At 54.3% G+C, this 17,251-nt stretch overlaps 1 protein-coding gene and 1 long non-coding RNA gene across 6 annotated transcripts in view; one reads left to right on the top strand and one right to left on the bottom strand.

Moving 5' to 3' along the window:
* Gse1 (Gse1 coiled-coil protein) overlaps positions 1–17,251 on the bottom strand; it is a 361,982-nt gene that overhangs the window by 84,341 nt on the left and 260,390 nt on the right. For 2 of the 5 annotated variants that reach the window (XM_034522890.2, XM_034522893.2), the window contains exon 1: positions 6,609–6,856. The exons of the other annotated variants lie outside the window; for them this stretch is intronic. In XM_034522890.2, coding sequence (XP_034378781.1) covers positions 6,609–6,645 — 37 coding nt within the window. In that variant the 5' untranslated portion in view covers positions 6,646–6,856. Of the gene's footprint in view, positions 1–6,608; positions 6,857–17,251 lie in introns of those variants that run through there. 5 annotated transcript variants of the gene reach the window in all.
* LOC143434996 (uncharacterized) lies at positions 4,771–9,483 on the top strand. The gene is made up of 3 exons (XR_013104941.1): positions 4,771–6,611; positions 6,852–6,925; positions 8,580–9,483. It is a non-coding gene; the product is annotated as an uncharacterized LOC143434996 (long non-coding RNA).

The following is a 17,251-nucleotide window of genomic DNA, read 5'->3' as shown; positions in this document are numbered from 1 at the left end:
TATAATGACATTTAAGATACTCCCAAGAGTCGTTCCAACAACACCCTAACAGCCTCAAAGCCCATTACCACTCCCACAGATGTCAGAGCCTGAAGAGTCCGGCCCAGCACCTGCCCTGCCTCCTTCTGTAGAGCCCAGCCTGGGCCATAAGGACAAGGTCCAGTCCCCCAGCTGCTCCTAGACCACATGATCAGACACACTCTGCATATCTGGCTGCTACAAAAAGTTCCACTTCCTCCCCCCCAACCCTCAACCCCGCCCCCATTGGGACCCTTGACTTCTGCAAGAGCCCTGCTGGTTTTGAAACAAGAGCCTTGCTACAAAAATACCACCAAGGAGAAGGGTTGGGGTCTCCTCCTGGACACGGCCTCTGTTTCCCAACTCAAACTTAACTTTCACCTTTTCTACAGAACAGGAAAGCCCCAGACAGGGAGCTCAGAATCAGCTTGTTGCCCTGACATTCAATCCATGTTCCACCTAACAGAGGGTGGAACTAGGCAGGCACACTTGCTCCTGGTGAAAAGCAACACTGTACCACTCACTGTGGCCCAGCAGAGGCTGACCTGGGCCAGGAGCCCATGTACCCAGCCTGCACTGCCTGTCAGGAAAGAGAGCCAGGCAGCACTGGTCCCCACAGACAAGGAAGGCTTGGCAGTTTGACCTCCTCCACAACCAAGAGTCTGGTGACTTCCTGACCGTACAGGCCATTAAGTCAGTAGCCAAAGGCTGGCTGGGCAGTGGGCCAGCCTGGTCAGAGGGCACTTCCGGCCTCACTGCGGGTGGGGACGGGAGGAAGGCAGAGCAAGCATGATCTGACAAGGCAAGGGAGTCCAGTGACTGGCAGGCCTGGGGGCTGGAGGGCAGGATCTGGGCCTGGCTGCCTGCCAAACACCCCCATTTCCAGCTGAGTTCCACCCGACTCAGGAGGCAGCAATGGGGCCCCCGTGGAGCTGTACAGGGCCTGGTGCTGCTGGGGGGAAAGCCGGAAAAATGAATCTCCCCAAAGACATATTAAAAAAATTCTCACCCATTCCTTCCCTTTTACCCCAAGCCTTTGGGGATCTAAATATGCCACACTTTGTAATTTTACGAGCAAACCAAGCTGTACATCATGGTTTTATGTTCCTAAATTAACAAAAGGACCTTAAATCTATATGGGGCTCTTAAAAAAGAAGAACAAGGTATCTAAATTATTCCCTCACACTGGACTCTCCTCTTCCCGGCTACGGCCCCTGGTGAGTCCACCTCAGTGCACAGACCACCAATAAGGGAAAAGTCCCCATGCACTAAGCCCTTCCTCTGGGGATCACCCCGAAAAGAGCTTGGTTCTACTCTCCATTTCTCTAAAGAAAGGTCAGTCACTTCAGGATCTGGAGTGTCATGTTTGTCTGGCATGTTTGAGGCCCTGTGAACCATCTCTAGACACACACACACACACACACACACACACACACACACACAGCTACAAGGGACTCAGCAAAGTGTATTTCAAGGCAGACCTGGAGCAACTGACTGTAATTGCAAAGCTCAGGCCACCCTGTGGTGCAGAGTAAGTTCAAGTCCACCCTCTGCTACTTAGCAAGCCTTTGTCTCAAAGCTAAAGAATAAAAGGAGGGCTGGGGTTGGGATGTGACTTGGTAGAGCACTTGCCTGGCAAGCTGAAGGCTCTGGGTTCAAGCCCCAGTGTGGCAAAGAAGAACACCCTGCAGGATCCTCCCTAAAGAGTAGACTGTGGCAGCTCAGACCTCCCCCAGAGTCAGTCCCCAGGAAACTGGAAGGCGCAGGCCTGAGAGACTTCCTGGCAAGTGTCCTCGGAGGTGGACACAGAAAGAGAGCTCACTGGACCCTGGCACTTCACCCATGTCAAAGGCAGACAGGGAACACAGGAGCTGGAGTAAATGCTACGGGGCAGAGACCCTCTGGCCCCTGGCTGGCTCTGCCAGGGACAGTCTGTCTGGCCAGGTCCTCCCACTGGCCACCTTCCTCTAGGGAGGAAGTACAGCCTCTGTCCCCCTCCTCCTTCAGGAAGAACCAAGTGTCCTCCAGACCATTTGTTCCCACAGCAGGAAGAGTCCAGAAGGGGACTCATAGCAAGGGGCAGATCGATTCCTACCCATGGCATTTCAGAGGCACTGAAGCCAGAGGGAATCCTAACGACTATCTGACTATCTCACTGAGCAGAGGAGAGAGCCAGACCAGGCCCTGGTGAGAGACAAAGGGGTCCCTGGCTTTCCCAGGCTTGACAGATCCAGATGTGGTGGTCTCTCAAGTTCTTAGGGGTGTCCGAGATTGATTAGTGACTGCCCTGAAAGTGCTAGCCATGAGCCCAATGTAGCCCCCCACCCCCCACCCGCTGTGTCTGGGCTGTAAGGAGTTTGTCACTGTGAAAATGGCCCAACCTCCTTCCCAGGCTCAGCCTGACCCAAGAGCAGGTCTCCAGTGTTCCCTTAGGACCATACAGGTCCCAGGTGTGGGTGTAACTGGCAAGGGAGGCACACCCCCCCATACATACATATATACATACACACACACACACACACACACACACACACACACACACACACACACACACACACACCATGCTGGGCACAGTCCACATCTTGCCTTGTACACAGACTTTAGTACTCTGGAGAACAATCTTTGGGGACCATCACCCCTCTACTACCCTGACTCTATGCATAGAGTAAGCTAGGATAGGGTAAGCTGCTCAGAAAGGCCTCAGGTCAGCCTGGTGATCTATCTCTGAATGACTCACTACGACCTCAGGGGGCAGCTCTGGGCACAGAAGATGTCCCAACAGAGATAAGTCTAAATGCCGCCAGTAGCCATGGTGCTCTCAGGTCCCAATTCCTTCAAGGCAGGTCTCAGAGCATCCTTCCTGGCTATGGACAGGGAATCCAGGGGGAGGTGGGGTCACCAAGAGTTCAGCTTAGGGCCAGGGTAGGGTCAGCCAACAGTCAGGAACAAGATAAGGGGCCCCAGGAGGGCGCCACCGCCAATACCAGCCGCCATCCCTCCCTGACTGGTCAACAAATATTTATTAAGGAGAGACTCTGGAGCCAGACTGCCCAGGGTCAGAGGTCAGGGCCCAGCTGAGCCTCTTGCTGCTCCTTTTGCTGCTCCAGTGACCTCGGCCTCCCTTGTGCCTCAGTTTCCTTGGTTGTCAAGTGGGACAGGCTTAGCCTGACCTCCCAGCGTCATCCGGCGAATTAGCAAGTCTGGCATGGAACAAGCCTTATGTGAAGTGGCCACAGCCTTCTCCTTATTTTATTATCCTTTTTATTTTTACGACTGTCGTTATTGGTCTGGCAGCAAGCCAAGCAAAAAGGAGACACTCAGTCTCCGCCTGCACGGATCACAAAGTCCTGTGGAGTTCAGGGACAGGGGTATCCAGTAAGCCGAGCACACAGAAGAAAGCTAAACAGGGGACCCCAGAGAAAGACTACCATCTGTCACCGCAGGAAGATGGAGGGCACAGGCCCCAGATCCTGTGCCTATGGCCTGCATCTTCCTCTGTTTGCACGGGAAGCTGACTGACCCTCTAGTCAGTGAGTCACTTCTTACAATAAAGTCAGCCAGACTGGCCTAAAGCACCGAGTTCAAGTCCTGGCTGCACCACTAAGTTCTGTGAATTTCTGCAAAACATTTCATCCTTGTAACAATACCTGATTAAAACCTTAACAAGCTTGATAGCTACCCCTGTGTGGAGATTAACTCTGTACTGTAACACCTAGGGGATGGGGTGGAGGAAGGAGCACAGGGAGCTTGAGGTCAGCCTGGGTCACATAGGCTAGCCCAGGCTACATGAGATTCTCAAAAACAAAACAAACCACACTTCATCCCCCAAAATCTTCTCCTTCACAGGCCCCTCCAACCAAACATGGATAATTAGCTGAGCAAGATCTCTTAGGCCTGGTCAGTTGGCCTGGGCTCCACGATCAATCACTGCTCAAGTTATGCAGTCAGAGAACCTTCTGGGACTCCATGAGAGCACAGGTGCACCTCATGCCAACAGAACCGTAATACTATGAGACTCTGATTTTTAGGAAGAGAATTCAGTGGATCCAAGTCACAGAGGGGAAAACTGAGGACTTCTGAGGACTTTCCTTACCAGCCAAGGTTGAGGCTGGGAACACGCAGGGTTGGACTTCAGACCCATTGTCCAGTGTGGCGAGAGAAGACAGAATCTAGGACCAACCTGACCGTGGCCACCCCTCAGTCACTGGTGGGTAGGTTCTGGACCCTGTCTCCTGATGGCTGGCTACAGTCACCTTGATGGGACCAGATCTTGAGGACAGAATCCAGGCCTCAGAGGCTTTGGACAGAACCTAGAACTCAGAGTCCAGGTCCCTCTAAGGGCCAAGACTCTGACTTTCAACTAAAGCTACTGACCACAGACAACTAGACATGCACTGTTCTCTGGCCTGGAAATCCCCTCTTGAAGTGGCTGACAGCAGATCCCAGCCCTTGACACTTCCAGAACAGCAATGGCTAAGCCTCTGAGGCAGATTGGCCAGCAGGCTGAGATATCAATACCCACCCCATGGGGTGTATGGGAGAGTCCCCAAACCACCTACAGATCAAGGTGCGTCTGAGCTCCAATCCTACCCTCAAGCTCACAGGGTGGAAAACCCTGGCAGGGACCTTCAAAAAAACAAACTTCAGAAGGAGAAAACCCTTCGTCCAGTGGCTAATTTATCTGAGGCCTCCCTCCTTGGGGAGGAGAGCCAAGCCCTCCCCTCCCTGAAGGATCAGGACAAGCAGGATTCACCTTGCTGACACCCGCCTGCCTAGGGCCTAATCCTAGCCAAGGCTGATTCTTTTAATTGCTTTGAACTTCCCAGTCTGACACTTCCTCCTTCTCGTTCTGAGGCTCCCTGTGTAAATAAAGAATCGGTCACCTGACAAGCTAATATACCAGAGGGCCCTCGGATGGCAGGTGGAGTGGGGTGCAGATTTCAAACACCTGTGCTCGTGAGCCGCCCAGTGCTTACGGGAGATTCCTCTCACAGCACCAATTAGCTCCAAGGCCCCAGAGAGACGCTGGAAATCCAAAAAGAAAGTGCTATCTTGGCTCTCCTCGGCAAAGCTAACGGGATGCACCAGCAGAATCAGTGTGCAGCCCGGACTGTGAAGGGGGCTACCACAAACAGCTGCCCACGAGAGACTCCTGAGCTGCAGAGGACACCTGCCCTCCTGCAGAGGTAACCTTGCTGGTAGCTGGAGATTCCTGGCTCTAATTTTAGTTAGTCCTCTGGAAGGAAGTACCCAAGTGAACGGAACGGAGAAAGGGGAGAGCCCAGCTAGAGGTTTGACAATTGCTATTTCAGGCCCTGGGAGAGAGGGCCACACGTGAGTGGCTGAGAGAGAGAATCTTCCAATGAAAACAGCCTGGGGCCAGGCCCTGTGGCACGCACCTTTCATCTGCGCACTTTGGTGGAGGTGAGGCTGAAGCAGTTCCAGGCCAGCTGGAGCTAAAATCGTGAGACCCTGTCTTAAGATAAACAACGACAAGGGCTGGACACCCCAGGAACAGAACAGGCTTTTCGCAGGGTAGGGCTGGACATAGAAACGTCCACAAAGGAATGCCCAGAGTCACCTACAACCGTCCTGCAGGGGAAATTGCCTTCACTGCCCGCTCTTCCTTGTGACCTTTCATCGCTGCTACATTAACTCTGTTACAGCCTGTGCCCTAGGTCAGGACGACTAAGGCCAGCTCCCTGGAGCTGAGTCCTGCCCAGACTGGTTCTTGGCCCACATCTCCTCCTCTGGACTCCAGGGCGGTGGAGGACCTGGCAAGAGCCGCAGGATCCACAGGACACACAAGGAAAGAAAAAGGCAATGTTAAGCCAACAGCCAGCCACGTGCACGTGTCCTAGCAAAACTAGTCCCAAATCATCTGCAGAAAACAGCAGACCATGTCATGCACGAAGGCCACCCCTCTGCTCCTTCAGCACCCTAACACTTCTGCACCCCACAGATGCCTCAACTTCAATAGAAACTGTGTGCCAGGGCTTGGGGAAAGAAGATAAAAACCCAGCACATTCTTAGAAGAAGCGGCCACACGCAACCCAGCCCTCCCGACCTGCGGTCACGTGCAGTCGGACCCGGGGGGTACCCAAGGGGGAAGCCACCGGGAGGGCCGGGTTCCCACGCCCGCCTGCTCGCTCCGAGCTCTCTAGCTTCCCTCGCGCAACCATCTTAAGGGTGGAGGGGCTCCCCAGTTCTCCCGCGGTGGCCCCCGAAACTGAAAGTTGCAGGGCAGCCGCTGTCAGCGCGCACCCAGGCGCAGGAAACAGGAAGCCGCGCGCACTGCGGCCGTGGCCCCTCCCGGCCTCTCACAACAAAACCTTCCAGGGAATCGGGAGGGGGGGCGGCGGGGTTGGGGCCCCCGGGTCGCCGCCCGCGGGAAAGTAACTTCACACCCGCGCGATCGCGCCCGGGGCGCAGAGCTACCGGCTCCGCGCAGACAAAAGGAGCGAGACGCGCACCGGGCCGGGCGCCCCACGCGGCAGCGCGCACTGAGCCGGCAACCGAGCAGCGCGCCCCTGTGCGCCCCTACGCGCCCCGGTCTTGGGACCCGAGGACCTGGCGCACGACTCGCTTACCTGGTAAGTAATAGAGAGGCGGCTTCAGTCCGAACATGGCTCAGGTTAGAATTCCATAGTGGCCAGAGAGGGACGAAGAAGGAAATGAGGAAAAAAAAAAATCAAGCCCAGCAATGAAACAAAACCAGCGTCCAAGCCACGGCGCTCAAAAATGTCCAAAACAATAAAATAAAGGCAGAAGAGCGATCCCCGGAGCGCCGTGGGTAGAAACCAGTTTGTGCTTTTTCCTTTTCCTTCTCCAAGACGATCAAAGGCTGCCTTTCCGTCCAGCGCCCGGGCAGGTTCGGCCACCTCGGCCGGAGCAGATCCACAGTGAGGTAATTGACCAAGGAAGGGCCGGAGCCTCCACGGCGGCCCGGCGTCTTCGCCGCGTGTGTATTTTCTGCCTTTTGGACTTGAGATGCAAATTGAAAAAAAAAAAAAAAAAAAGGAGGGGGAGCTGGCGGAGGGAAGAGGGCGGGAGAGCAGAAGAGGAGAGAGGAAAAATAAAGGGGGGCGGTGAGGGTGATGAAATTGGGGGGTTAAGGTCTTTAGGGATTACTCATTGGAAAGAAAAAGAGACAGGAGAGAAAGAGAGGAAAAGGGAGAGAAAAAAAGCACCCCCTAAGACGTGCGAACAGCAATCTCGCCTCCATTCAGCCATTTGAATGTCAAGGGCGAGGGTCAAGAGACCTGTTTCCAACAGGGTTTCACGTTCAGAACCAGAAGGGAAAAGGAAGGGGGGCGGCGGGAGGGGGCATCTGGTTGCCAAGGAGAAATCGGCTTTGTTTTCGTTTCCCCTTAGCTACTGGGTGAGGAGGGGCGGGGTGCGGGGAGGAGGAGGGGGCGCTCGGCAGGGGTGCTGGGGGGTGGAGAAAATTAATACCCAAACAGCCAAGAAGTACCGAGGGGGCAGATTTCGCCTAGTCAATGGGAGAGGCGGCGGCGACAAACAAGTCTTGGGCTAGGGACGCTGGTGAGGGCAGGCTCCCCTCCCCCTTCACCACTAGCACCCCCCCTTTTTGGTTATCTCCCCGCCCGGCGTCCCACCACTGACTCAGACGGAGGGGGTGGGGAGGAGGGAGAGGAGGAGGAGGAACTCGCGGGGGCGCAGCCGGCAGGAGCAGGAGAGCGGGAGGCGAGAGCGCGCGGCGGTGGAGAGCCCCTCGATCAATTTTCATGCAAGAATCATTATCGGTAAATTGGAAAGCTGGCTGCCTGACAGCAGATTTGTCTCCCCTAATGAAAGCGAAAGGGAAGGGGCGCAGCGGCGGGCGGCTCCTTCCGTCTGCGCCGCGTCCTCCCGGAGCTCCCGGCTGCGCGCCGCGGTGACGAGAGTCCCACTTGCGACCTGCCCGTGCGCGGCCTCAGAGCCTTACGGATCAGACCCGCTGCCCAGGGCTCCAGGCGGATGCTCCCGCTTCCGACTGCACGGAGCTCCCTTCTGCCCGGGAGCCGGCCGTTTGCAAACAGTGGGCGGCTGCGGGCGCCACCGGGCCCCCCTCTGGCTGCCCAACTCCGCGCTCTGGCCGCCGGCCCGCCCTCGCTCCTCCCCACCCACGTCTGACAGCTGCGGGAGCCCGGAGCACGACCTCCCCCCGCGACCGTGCCCCGGGGAGGCCGGGGCCGCCCTTTGTGCAGCCCGCAGCGGGCTGCGGAGACCGCGCCCGGGAGAGCTAGAGCCGGCGGTTGGCCTCTCTCTTTCCTTTCCTCTCCCCCAACTCCCCCCCCCCCACGCCCTACCCCTTAAAAAAAAAAAATCCCTGTTGCAAGTGTAATCAAATGCTTGATACCATCTCCCACACTCTCCTGCACCCGGGCATTATCAGATCCGGGAAGGCATGCTTCCAGGCAAACAGACCTAATAAATGCTATTACTGGGACTCTGCAAGCCCCGGCTGCACCATAGTAACGAGAGCCCGGCTAATTTGGTTTAAGCAAACGACCGACTGCACTGAGTGTTAGTGTGGCGCCTGTATCTCCCCTCCCCAGCCGCCGCGCGTTCACACCAGCTCAAGAAGGCCCCAAGTGATAATTCCCCAAATCGAAGGGGAAAAAACCCTGCCGCCAAACCACATCCTGTGCGCTCATTGTCCAGCCCAGCGATTTTAAAGAGACAGCATCCATTTACCCACACAGCAGCCCCTACTACTAAACGCACGCGGCAAAGCAAGTATCAAGATGCGACCATTTGTTTTTCAAGCCCTTTTATGGAAGCTCTCCCCACTCCCCCGTGGCCCGACTACCTGGGGTTGTGACTCCGTGACACTAATGGTCACCTTTTAACCCCAAATCCTCAGGTCCTAGTCTGCAGGTACGCACAGCAGGCGCCACGGTCGCACCTGGCTAGGGTTGCTGCCCTGGTCTCTAACCTCACCCATCAGGGGCCCACAACCAGTGGCCTTGAGATCCGAATAAACGCGACGAATTCAGGTAACTCTCAGAATACAGGCCCCCAGGGGAGCGCTCTAGAGGACACTTTGAGGGAGGTGAGGGCCCAGCCTTCTGATCCTTGCTGCGCCCCCCTTTGCAGCAGACCAGATGCGCAGGGCCCCGGGGAGGGCGCCTGGGCCCCAAGTTGCAGGAAGGCGCCGCTGCTGGCCTCTAGCCGCTCTGCTACGCATGACCCCAAAGGTCGAGCCAGGCCCTAGGCTGCCGCCCTTTGTTTCCGGGGCTGCCTGCGAGGCGGGGACACACAGGCCACAGGCCGGACTTGGAGGGGGGGGGTCTAGGGTCATAGCCTCCATCACCTGCCCGCACTCTTCACGGTGGGCTAGATACAAGAGGAATCAGGCGCGGCTCACACACATACCACCCCAACCCCTGCCCAGACCCTTCACAAGCTCTGGTTGTACTTCGGGGAAAAGAATAAAAACTATTTTTAAAAGACCCTAAACTATCAGTTTGTGTTGTCACTCTTTTATTGGTTTTTAATTCCCCGGGATTACGGGAACAACAGTAGTAATTAATACGAAACCTTCCTCCACTGTATATGCTAATGGCAGGAGCCATAAAAATTAATTTGCAAACATGTCATTACACAATAGCTATACAGGCAATAAACCTGTAATTATGGGCCAATCACAGGCAGGGTACAGAGGGAGGATGCTCCCCCAATAGGCTGGGCACCCCTCCTTCCTTCCCCTGCTAAAGTATGGGAAGTCATCTTGAAAAGAGCCTTGAAGCCACCTGTGGAGAAAGCTGTCCAGACTGGATTCCAAACTACCTGCTTCTGTGCCAGCCACTCGGGGACTATTGGGGACCCATGTTGAGGCAGGGCCTGGCTTGGGAAGAACAGGCAGGGAGAGGACCCCATGATGGTGGGCCAGTTACACTTATCATCCCGCTATCATTGCATCTCCCATAAAAGAACCTTTCTCCTAATAAGAATTCCAGTGCCTGCATCCAATTATTGAAGCCTTAGCGGGCCAAGCCCTAATTGCCCGGAGCCACACCCTGGGGAAGCAGCCTAGCTAGCTGTGTGATGTTACTGATAGCTCAGTCTGAGTCTGGAGGCTCAGAGTAGTTTAGTGACATTTCCTGGTGATAGGGACATCTGAAGGGTAGAACACTCTCCATTCTACTGGGGGAAGAGTGGTTACCCCACAGTCCCCCCCCCCAAAAAAAAACCTGGTGCCAAAACATCTGAGAACACAAAGCCCCCCCTTCCCACCCTCACCCCCACGCCCCAGCAGCCAGCTCAGTGCTGGCTCTCTCTGAATGGTTGAGTTGTTCGCCTAATGTGGCTGAACAGGGTAGCTGGCTGCAGTTTCTCTTCCCCACTGGCCCCTTGGCTTTGCTGTGGTGAGTAGACCCCATCACTACAGCCATTCATATCCCGGTGGGGAACCAGCCCTTCACCAGACATGTCTGTGGCCTCCTTCAGATTGGGACATGCGCCCAGCGCTCTCATCACAGACCATGCGGACACACTAGTACTGGTGTGGATGTCTGGATTAGGCTGTTGACTTCCTATGTTTTACCCTAGAGAAAGGTGGTCATTACCTCTCTCTTCCCCCAGAGCATGATGAACCTATCTCCTCTCTCTCTCTCTCTCTCTCTCTCTCTCTCTCTCTCTCTCTCTCTCTCTCTCTCTCTCTCTCTCTCTCAGCAGCAACAATTCGGAGGCCGGACCACCCAGAAACCATCCTCCCTCTGGGCCTTTTGGGAGGCTGGGACACCACAGGGCATCTTTCCTCTCTCCTCCAGAGAGACAGACCACAGTGAAAGCCACCCAAGGTTAGAGAGGAGAAGGGCTAACAACACCCATCGGTCCATAGGAAAGAAGGTAGGGGTTCAGGCTGCCCTGCAGAGATGCATGAAACCATCTCTGAAGATGCTGCCCGTCATACTGGCTGCCCCTCAACAAAGAGGGGCCATCCTTGCCAGGGCTCAGACATAGCCCAGCCAGTGCCAGCCAGCTGAACACAGTAAAAATAGCCTTGTACACATGCTAAGGCAGGCGGTTTTCTGTCAGCTGTACCCGTCGCCTATCATGTGCGGTCCCCTAGGCCAGGAGGCAGCTTGCCTTCCCTGAGGAGGTGCACACAAGGAAGCCTCATGCCATAGACTCCAGAGAAGAGTGGAGCCTGCAGGGCCAAGGCTGCATGGCTCCTGGGATATGCTGGATCCTCCAGATGCCTGCCTGTCCCCTCTGGCAGGGCAGTGGGGCAGCAGATACTTCCTGGGTGCTCAGTGTGGGCCAGGCGATGCTCTAAGCACTCCTCATAGACAACCCAGGGAATCCTTTGGAGCGTCTCAGTCACCTTCACAATTCCGTTCTCCAAGTGAGACACGGGGATGCTAACCACGTTCTCTAAGGACTCAGAGCCAGCAGATGCCAAAACTGGGGTTTGAGGCCCGGGAGGCTTATTCCTAAGCCCTGAGTACTGTCTCCTCATCTGGAAATTGGGGCCAATCATGCGTGCATGCCAGCGCGCATGCATGTTCCCCTAGGCCAGGCAGCCAGCTTGGCTTCTTGAGGAGGTGCATGCAAGGAAGCCTCGTGCCAGAAATGAGTGGGGCCTGCAGGGCCAGGAGAGGAGCGGGGTTTGGGTGTTTCCAGCACCTAACCAGCGGCGTCTCGGTGTGCTTGGCTCTGTCCTCCTGCCTCTCAGTGGCTTTGTTAGCATTTGGGGGACTTGCCTACCCACTCACCAAACAGACCTGTCTTCTTGTAACTCTGTACACTTGATGCTAAGGCCCTGTGCTGTGAGGTCAACTGCCCAAGGGCACAAAGGGAACAGCCACACCCACTTCTCCCTCTGGCTCTGGTCTTTAGGTGACAAACAAACCCCTGAGATAAGGAAGCCCCAGATTTTAAGAGAAAGTCCTATGCTCACAGCTGGCCCTGACATCTGTGCCTGGATTGGCTTCCTTCTTTGTGTGAGGTTTCTACTCCTTGTGCCCTGAACAGGTGACCTATCTTGGGGATCTTATAAGGATTCTGGGATCCAAGCCCTGTGCTACCCTGTGGAGTTGAGCAGTGGCCTCTCAAAGATGTGGTCTGGTACCTGGGCCTGCAACCCTGTTCTGAAGAAGAGGCTGAGCAGGTACAGTGAAGTGTGGGATCCTGACTGAGTGCTGGTGGCCCATGGAAGGGCCAGGCCAGGTGGGGACGCCTGTAGTTCTATCAATTGGAAGGCTAAAGCCCGGAGATAGTGCTCAAGAGGCAGAGGCAGGAAGGGCCCTGCACCCTGCAATTGGGGCCAGCCTGGTCTGAACCATAGAAAGTTCTAGATCCTCCACAGCTACATATTGAGACTCTACCAAACATGCACACAACACATATATACATGCACATGCACGCACATGTGCACGCACGCGTGCACACACACACACGCACACATGCACACATACCCCCCACATACACATATATACACATACACACAGAGACACACACACACACATACCCCCCACATACACATATATACACATACACACAGAGACACACACACAAAGATACACACACCACACACAGACATACACACATATGCACCATATACACACCACAAACATCACACACACATACACACATACATACACATACCACACACACATAGACACACCCACCCACATACATACACACATACCATACACAGACATACACACACCACACACATAATACACATATACACACCACATTCCACACATACACACACCCCTCGAGTACCAAAAACAGGAGAGAATAGAGTGACATAAGAGAGAAGCCACATGAGGCCAGGACCAGCAGCAGGAGTGACTGAGCACCCAGCCATTGAGAGCAGCGGCCCCAGACACTGGAGAGGCTGAAGCGCCTTCTGCAGCCTCCAGAGGGGACAGGGCCTGTGACACTTTGACCTGACTTCTGGCCACTGGACTGTCAGAAAGTCTCTGGCTTCTCAGAGGTCACTGGGTTTGTGGTGATTCATTACAAGGCTCCAGGGTCCTCATCTCTCTGGTCACCTCTGTAACAGTGACCTGCTCCTGGCCTGCAAGCCCCAAGAGGAGCTCAAGTCAGCTGGCTTGATTGTCAGGGCAATGAGTGTCAGGGGGTCTCACAGCAACCTGGCACCCAGAAACCAACAATCCCATGGGACATGGGGCTTAGTAGTGTCATGCCACCCTCCTGGTTTTAAACGGTGGGTTTTGGGAGCAGGCATGGCCCCAGGCCATCAGCCTCAGAGACAGTCAGCCTTCCGGAAGCTTGGCCTGTGAACACAGGTTTTGGTCCCTGAAGGCTCCACAAGGCCCAGACAGCAGCAACAATGAGAAAGACTCCACAGTGGCCAGTCTGCCATCCGACCCACATCCTCCCAACTCACCTGAGTGCAGAGACCCAGTTTTATGCAAGAAAACAAGATATAAAACCTCACCTGCCACACCAGGGCCTGGCTAGGAGAGCTGCAGAAGTGAACCTGTCCTTGCTCATTCTGGGGGTACATGGCCTCAGAGCCAATACTTTAGATAACACCCCCCATTCAGCTCTTCCATAGGATACAGAGTAGAGGCCCTTGCCCTGTCCCTTCTCAGCTGTCCATCACACAGACACACGCTTACTGTCAGGTAACAAGTGTCCCCCACATGAGACCTTTGTGATGAGCCCAGCAGTGTCTCTGGCACAGCCCAGCTGTCTCCTCTGCTCCTCTCCTAGCTCTGGGTCACATACTTCAGCTTTTAAGAAGACAGATACAGCATCCCAGAGAAGTAAACCTGTCCTTCCTCATTCTTCCCATTCCTCCCAGGAGACGTTGAGGCCAGAGAAGTCAAATAGCCCTAAGTCACACAGCCTAGAAAAGGAAACCCACAGATTAGACCCCAGATAGAGCGACAGGCTCAGGGAGAGCCTCTTCCTCTCCCAGAGGCTTATTAGAGTTATTAAGTCTTTATTTATGTATAGATGCGTGTGCCGTGATATGTGTAGGAGGTCAGAGGTGCCACAGCTTGCTGGAATTATTTCCCTGCTTCTACAGCGCAGGTCCTGGGGATGTAACTCAGGTCATCAGAACTGGTGACAACCACCTTTGCCCACTGAGCCATCTTGCTGGCCCTGCTTGATTTTTTACTGACTGAATGATTTACCTTTTGCAGTGCTAGGTCAGATCCCTGGACTCTGCAGGTTGGACTCCGTTCAGGCCTTGACTTTCTCTGGCTCTTGGAATCAATAAGACTTTTCCCCAAAAAACTTGAGACAGGGTTTCTCACCTTATATCTTGGGCGGGTCTTGAACCCCGGATCTTCTTGCCTTGGCCTCCATGGCAGTTACATTAGATAAAATCTTGTTATTGTTTTGAGACAGGGTCTTACAATGTTGTCCTAGCTGGTCCTGAACTGAGAAATTTGACTGACTCTGTTTTGACTTTTCGAGATAGGACCTCCCAGGGTGGCCTCCAATTCCCTATGGCCTTGAATTTTTGATCCTTCTGGCTTGACCTCTCTCAAATGTTAGGTGTGCCACCTTACCTGGTTTATGAAATACTCTGAATGGTACCCTGCCTCTGTGCACGCTAAGCAAGCACTCTACCAACTGAGCCACACCCCCAGCTCCCTTCTAAACCCTGTCTTTAAAAAAAAAAAAGGCAAAAAACAAAACCAACCAACCAACCAAACAAACAAACAAACAAAAAACAGTTGGCTGGTGGCATATACCTTTAATCCCAGCACTCAGGAGGAAGCAGGTGAATCTCTGAGGCCAGCCTGGTCTACAGAATAGGTTCCAGGACAGCCAAGGCCACAACAGAGAAACCCTGTCTTCAAAACAAAACAAGAGGAGGAACAAGAGGAAGAAGAGGAGGGGGAGAAGGAGGAGGAGGAAGAGGAAGAAGACAAGGAGGAAGAAGAAAAGAAAGGAGAGGAGGAAGAGAAGGAGAATAAGAAGGAGGAAGAAGGCCGGGCGGTGGTGGCACATGCCTTTAATCCCAGCACTTGGGAGGCAGAGGCAGGCAGATTTCTGAGTTCGAGGCCAGCCTGGTCTACAGAGTGAGTTCCAGGACAGCCAGGGCTACACAGAGAAACCCTGTCTCGAAAAACCAAAAAAAAAAAAAAAAAAAAAAAAAAAAAAGAAGAAGAAGAAGGAAGAAGAAGAGGGGAAGGAGGAAGAAGAGGAAGAGCAGGAAGAGGAGGAAGAGAAGGAAGAGGAAGAGAAGGAAGAAGAGGAAGAGGAGGAAAAAGGGACCTGAGGACACAGCTCAGTGAAACTTGCTTAGCAGGCACAAGGCCCTGTATTTAACCCCCCAGTACTGTACAATAAACAATCAACCAACCAACCAAAAAAAGAATCCCACAAGAGGAAAGCCAGCGAATCTAGGAAGGGTGTATACTGTTCCTATCCCCTACCCTGGGGAACTGGGTCTAACCTCTGGCCCAGACCTCCTTGAGCAAGTTTGAAAAAGCCATGATTGGAGGAAGTCTCCAAAAGACTGGCCAGAGGGCTTCATTCACATCAAGCCGCATTGGAGACTAGCCAACCTCAGGGCTTATCTCGGAAACTGGCCTCTGGCTGTCTCTCATCTTGGACTCCATGGTCTCACCTGGACCCCACAGCTCTGGTCGGGTACGTTAGGCTTCAACATGACCTGGAAAGGAGTAAAGTGCCAAAAAGGTACCCTGAAGAGGGGACAGACAGGCAGAGAGCCTCCTCGGTCCTGGCTTCTACTAGGCTTCTCTCCCTTGAGGACCTCGTGCTACCAGCCTGTTGGCCATTCAGCGAGAAGAGGCCTGTCACACCCAGAAGCCTAGAACTGATGCTTGCCATCCAGAGCATCCTGTCAGCCCTAGGCCTTCTGCTCATGCAATCCTCTGGTCTGCAAGGTGTGTTTCCTATAGGGTGGCTTTAACTAGTCCTTCCTTCTCATAATGCTGGCGAGGAATAGAAAACCATCCAGGTCCCCCCCCCCCCCCAAGATCAAGGCCAGTGAGCTACCCTTTCCTTCCCTACCTCGTCAGTGGCCACAGGGCCTGTCTATACTTAACTGGCCCTTCCAGTGCCTGAAGTGACACAAGTATCCTGGATACATCCCAGGCCTGGATGTCCTATGGGACAGCCCCTGCGACATGCATCGGGCACTAGAGGACTTTCGGGTGTCAAAGGACAGCCTCAGTGTGATAGTCAAAATGTCCCCTGACATAGCCACCTTGGGGAACACAGTCCCAGAGTAGACCTAGAGTCACCTGGGGCCTGGCTTACCTCCAGTCACTCACTGGTCTCAGGGAGCACCTGCCCTCCTTTAGCCCCTGGAGGTACCAAGTTGGGGGCTCAGCCCTCCAGCATTTTTTCCCACTTGGCTAAAATGGATGAGGAGGCCGGCTTCTGAGTACTCTGTGCTCCCAGGTACCAGGAGAAGCCCAATCCAGGTCAGATACTGGACCATGTGACTCGGACTGACAAGACAAAGAGGCAGAGCCAACTGGGCTCCAACTCTGGTCTGGACATTTGTTTTTAGCTGCTGGTCTGAGTGCTAAGCCTGTATATACCCAAGGCTCCTGGGCAAACCATTCCAGAATCGCCTCTGTTCTAGCTTTCCATTAGGAGTAGGACATCAGGTGTAGGACACAGCTGGACAGCAAGAAGCAGCTGGGCCTAGGAAAGGAACCTGGATTCAAGTACCCTTCTGTCCCATCGCCACAACTGTGACTCTGGCCTCCTTGGGCCTTCCGCCTCTTCCGTAGATCACTTCAACCAAATGATCAGAGGGCCTTCCAGTTTGGCAAGTCCATGCTTCAGAAACACAGACATGCCAGCTGCTTATTCTGACATTTAAGAAACAGACAGAAGAAGAGGCTGCCCCTGTGGTAGCTCGCTTCTCTTTTGCTTGTAGGTCTGAGTGTGGGTTTCCCCACTCCCTGCACCCTGGACCTGCTGTGTGGGGTGGCTGCTTCCCAGCACCTCCTCAGCCCTGCCTTGTACCCTAAAGGTGTTATAAAGCAGAAGCAGAGACGGAGCCAGCGAATGGAGTTACTGAGCAACTACCCTGAACCCAGGCCTACATAGCAAGGCCTTGTCTAAACAACGAGGTAGCAGGTAAGAAAAGCTGGAAAGCTGGCCCAGCTAATAGAGTGCTTGCCGGCATGCATGGAGTCCTGGGCTCCATCTCTACTACATAAAAAGGCTGTAAAAAGTGCAGGCCTACAACGCCAGTACTTGGGAGCTGGAGGCAGTAGGATCAGGAGCTCAGGGACATCCTTGG

This window comes from Arvicanthis niloticus, chromosome 18 (genome assembly GCF_011762505.2).
Source record: "Arvicanthis niloticus isolate mArvNil1 chromosome 18, mArvNil1.pat.X, whole genome shotgun sequence".
Lineage (NCBI taxonomy): Eukaryota > Metazoa > Chordata > Mammalia > Rodentia > Muridae > Arvicanthis > Arvicanthis niloticus.
The sequence above is the reverse complement of the archived record's forward strand: the minus strand, read 5'-3'. Positions and strand labels throughout refer to the sequence as shown.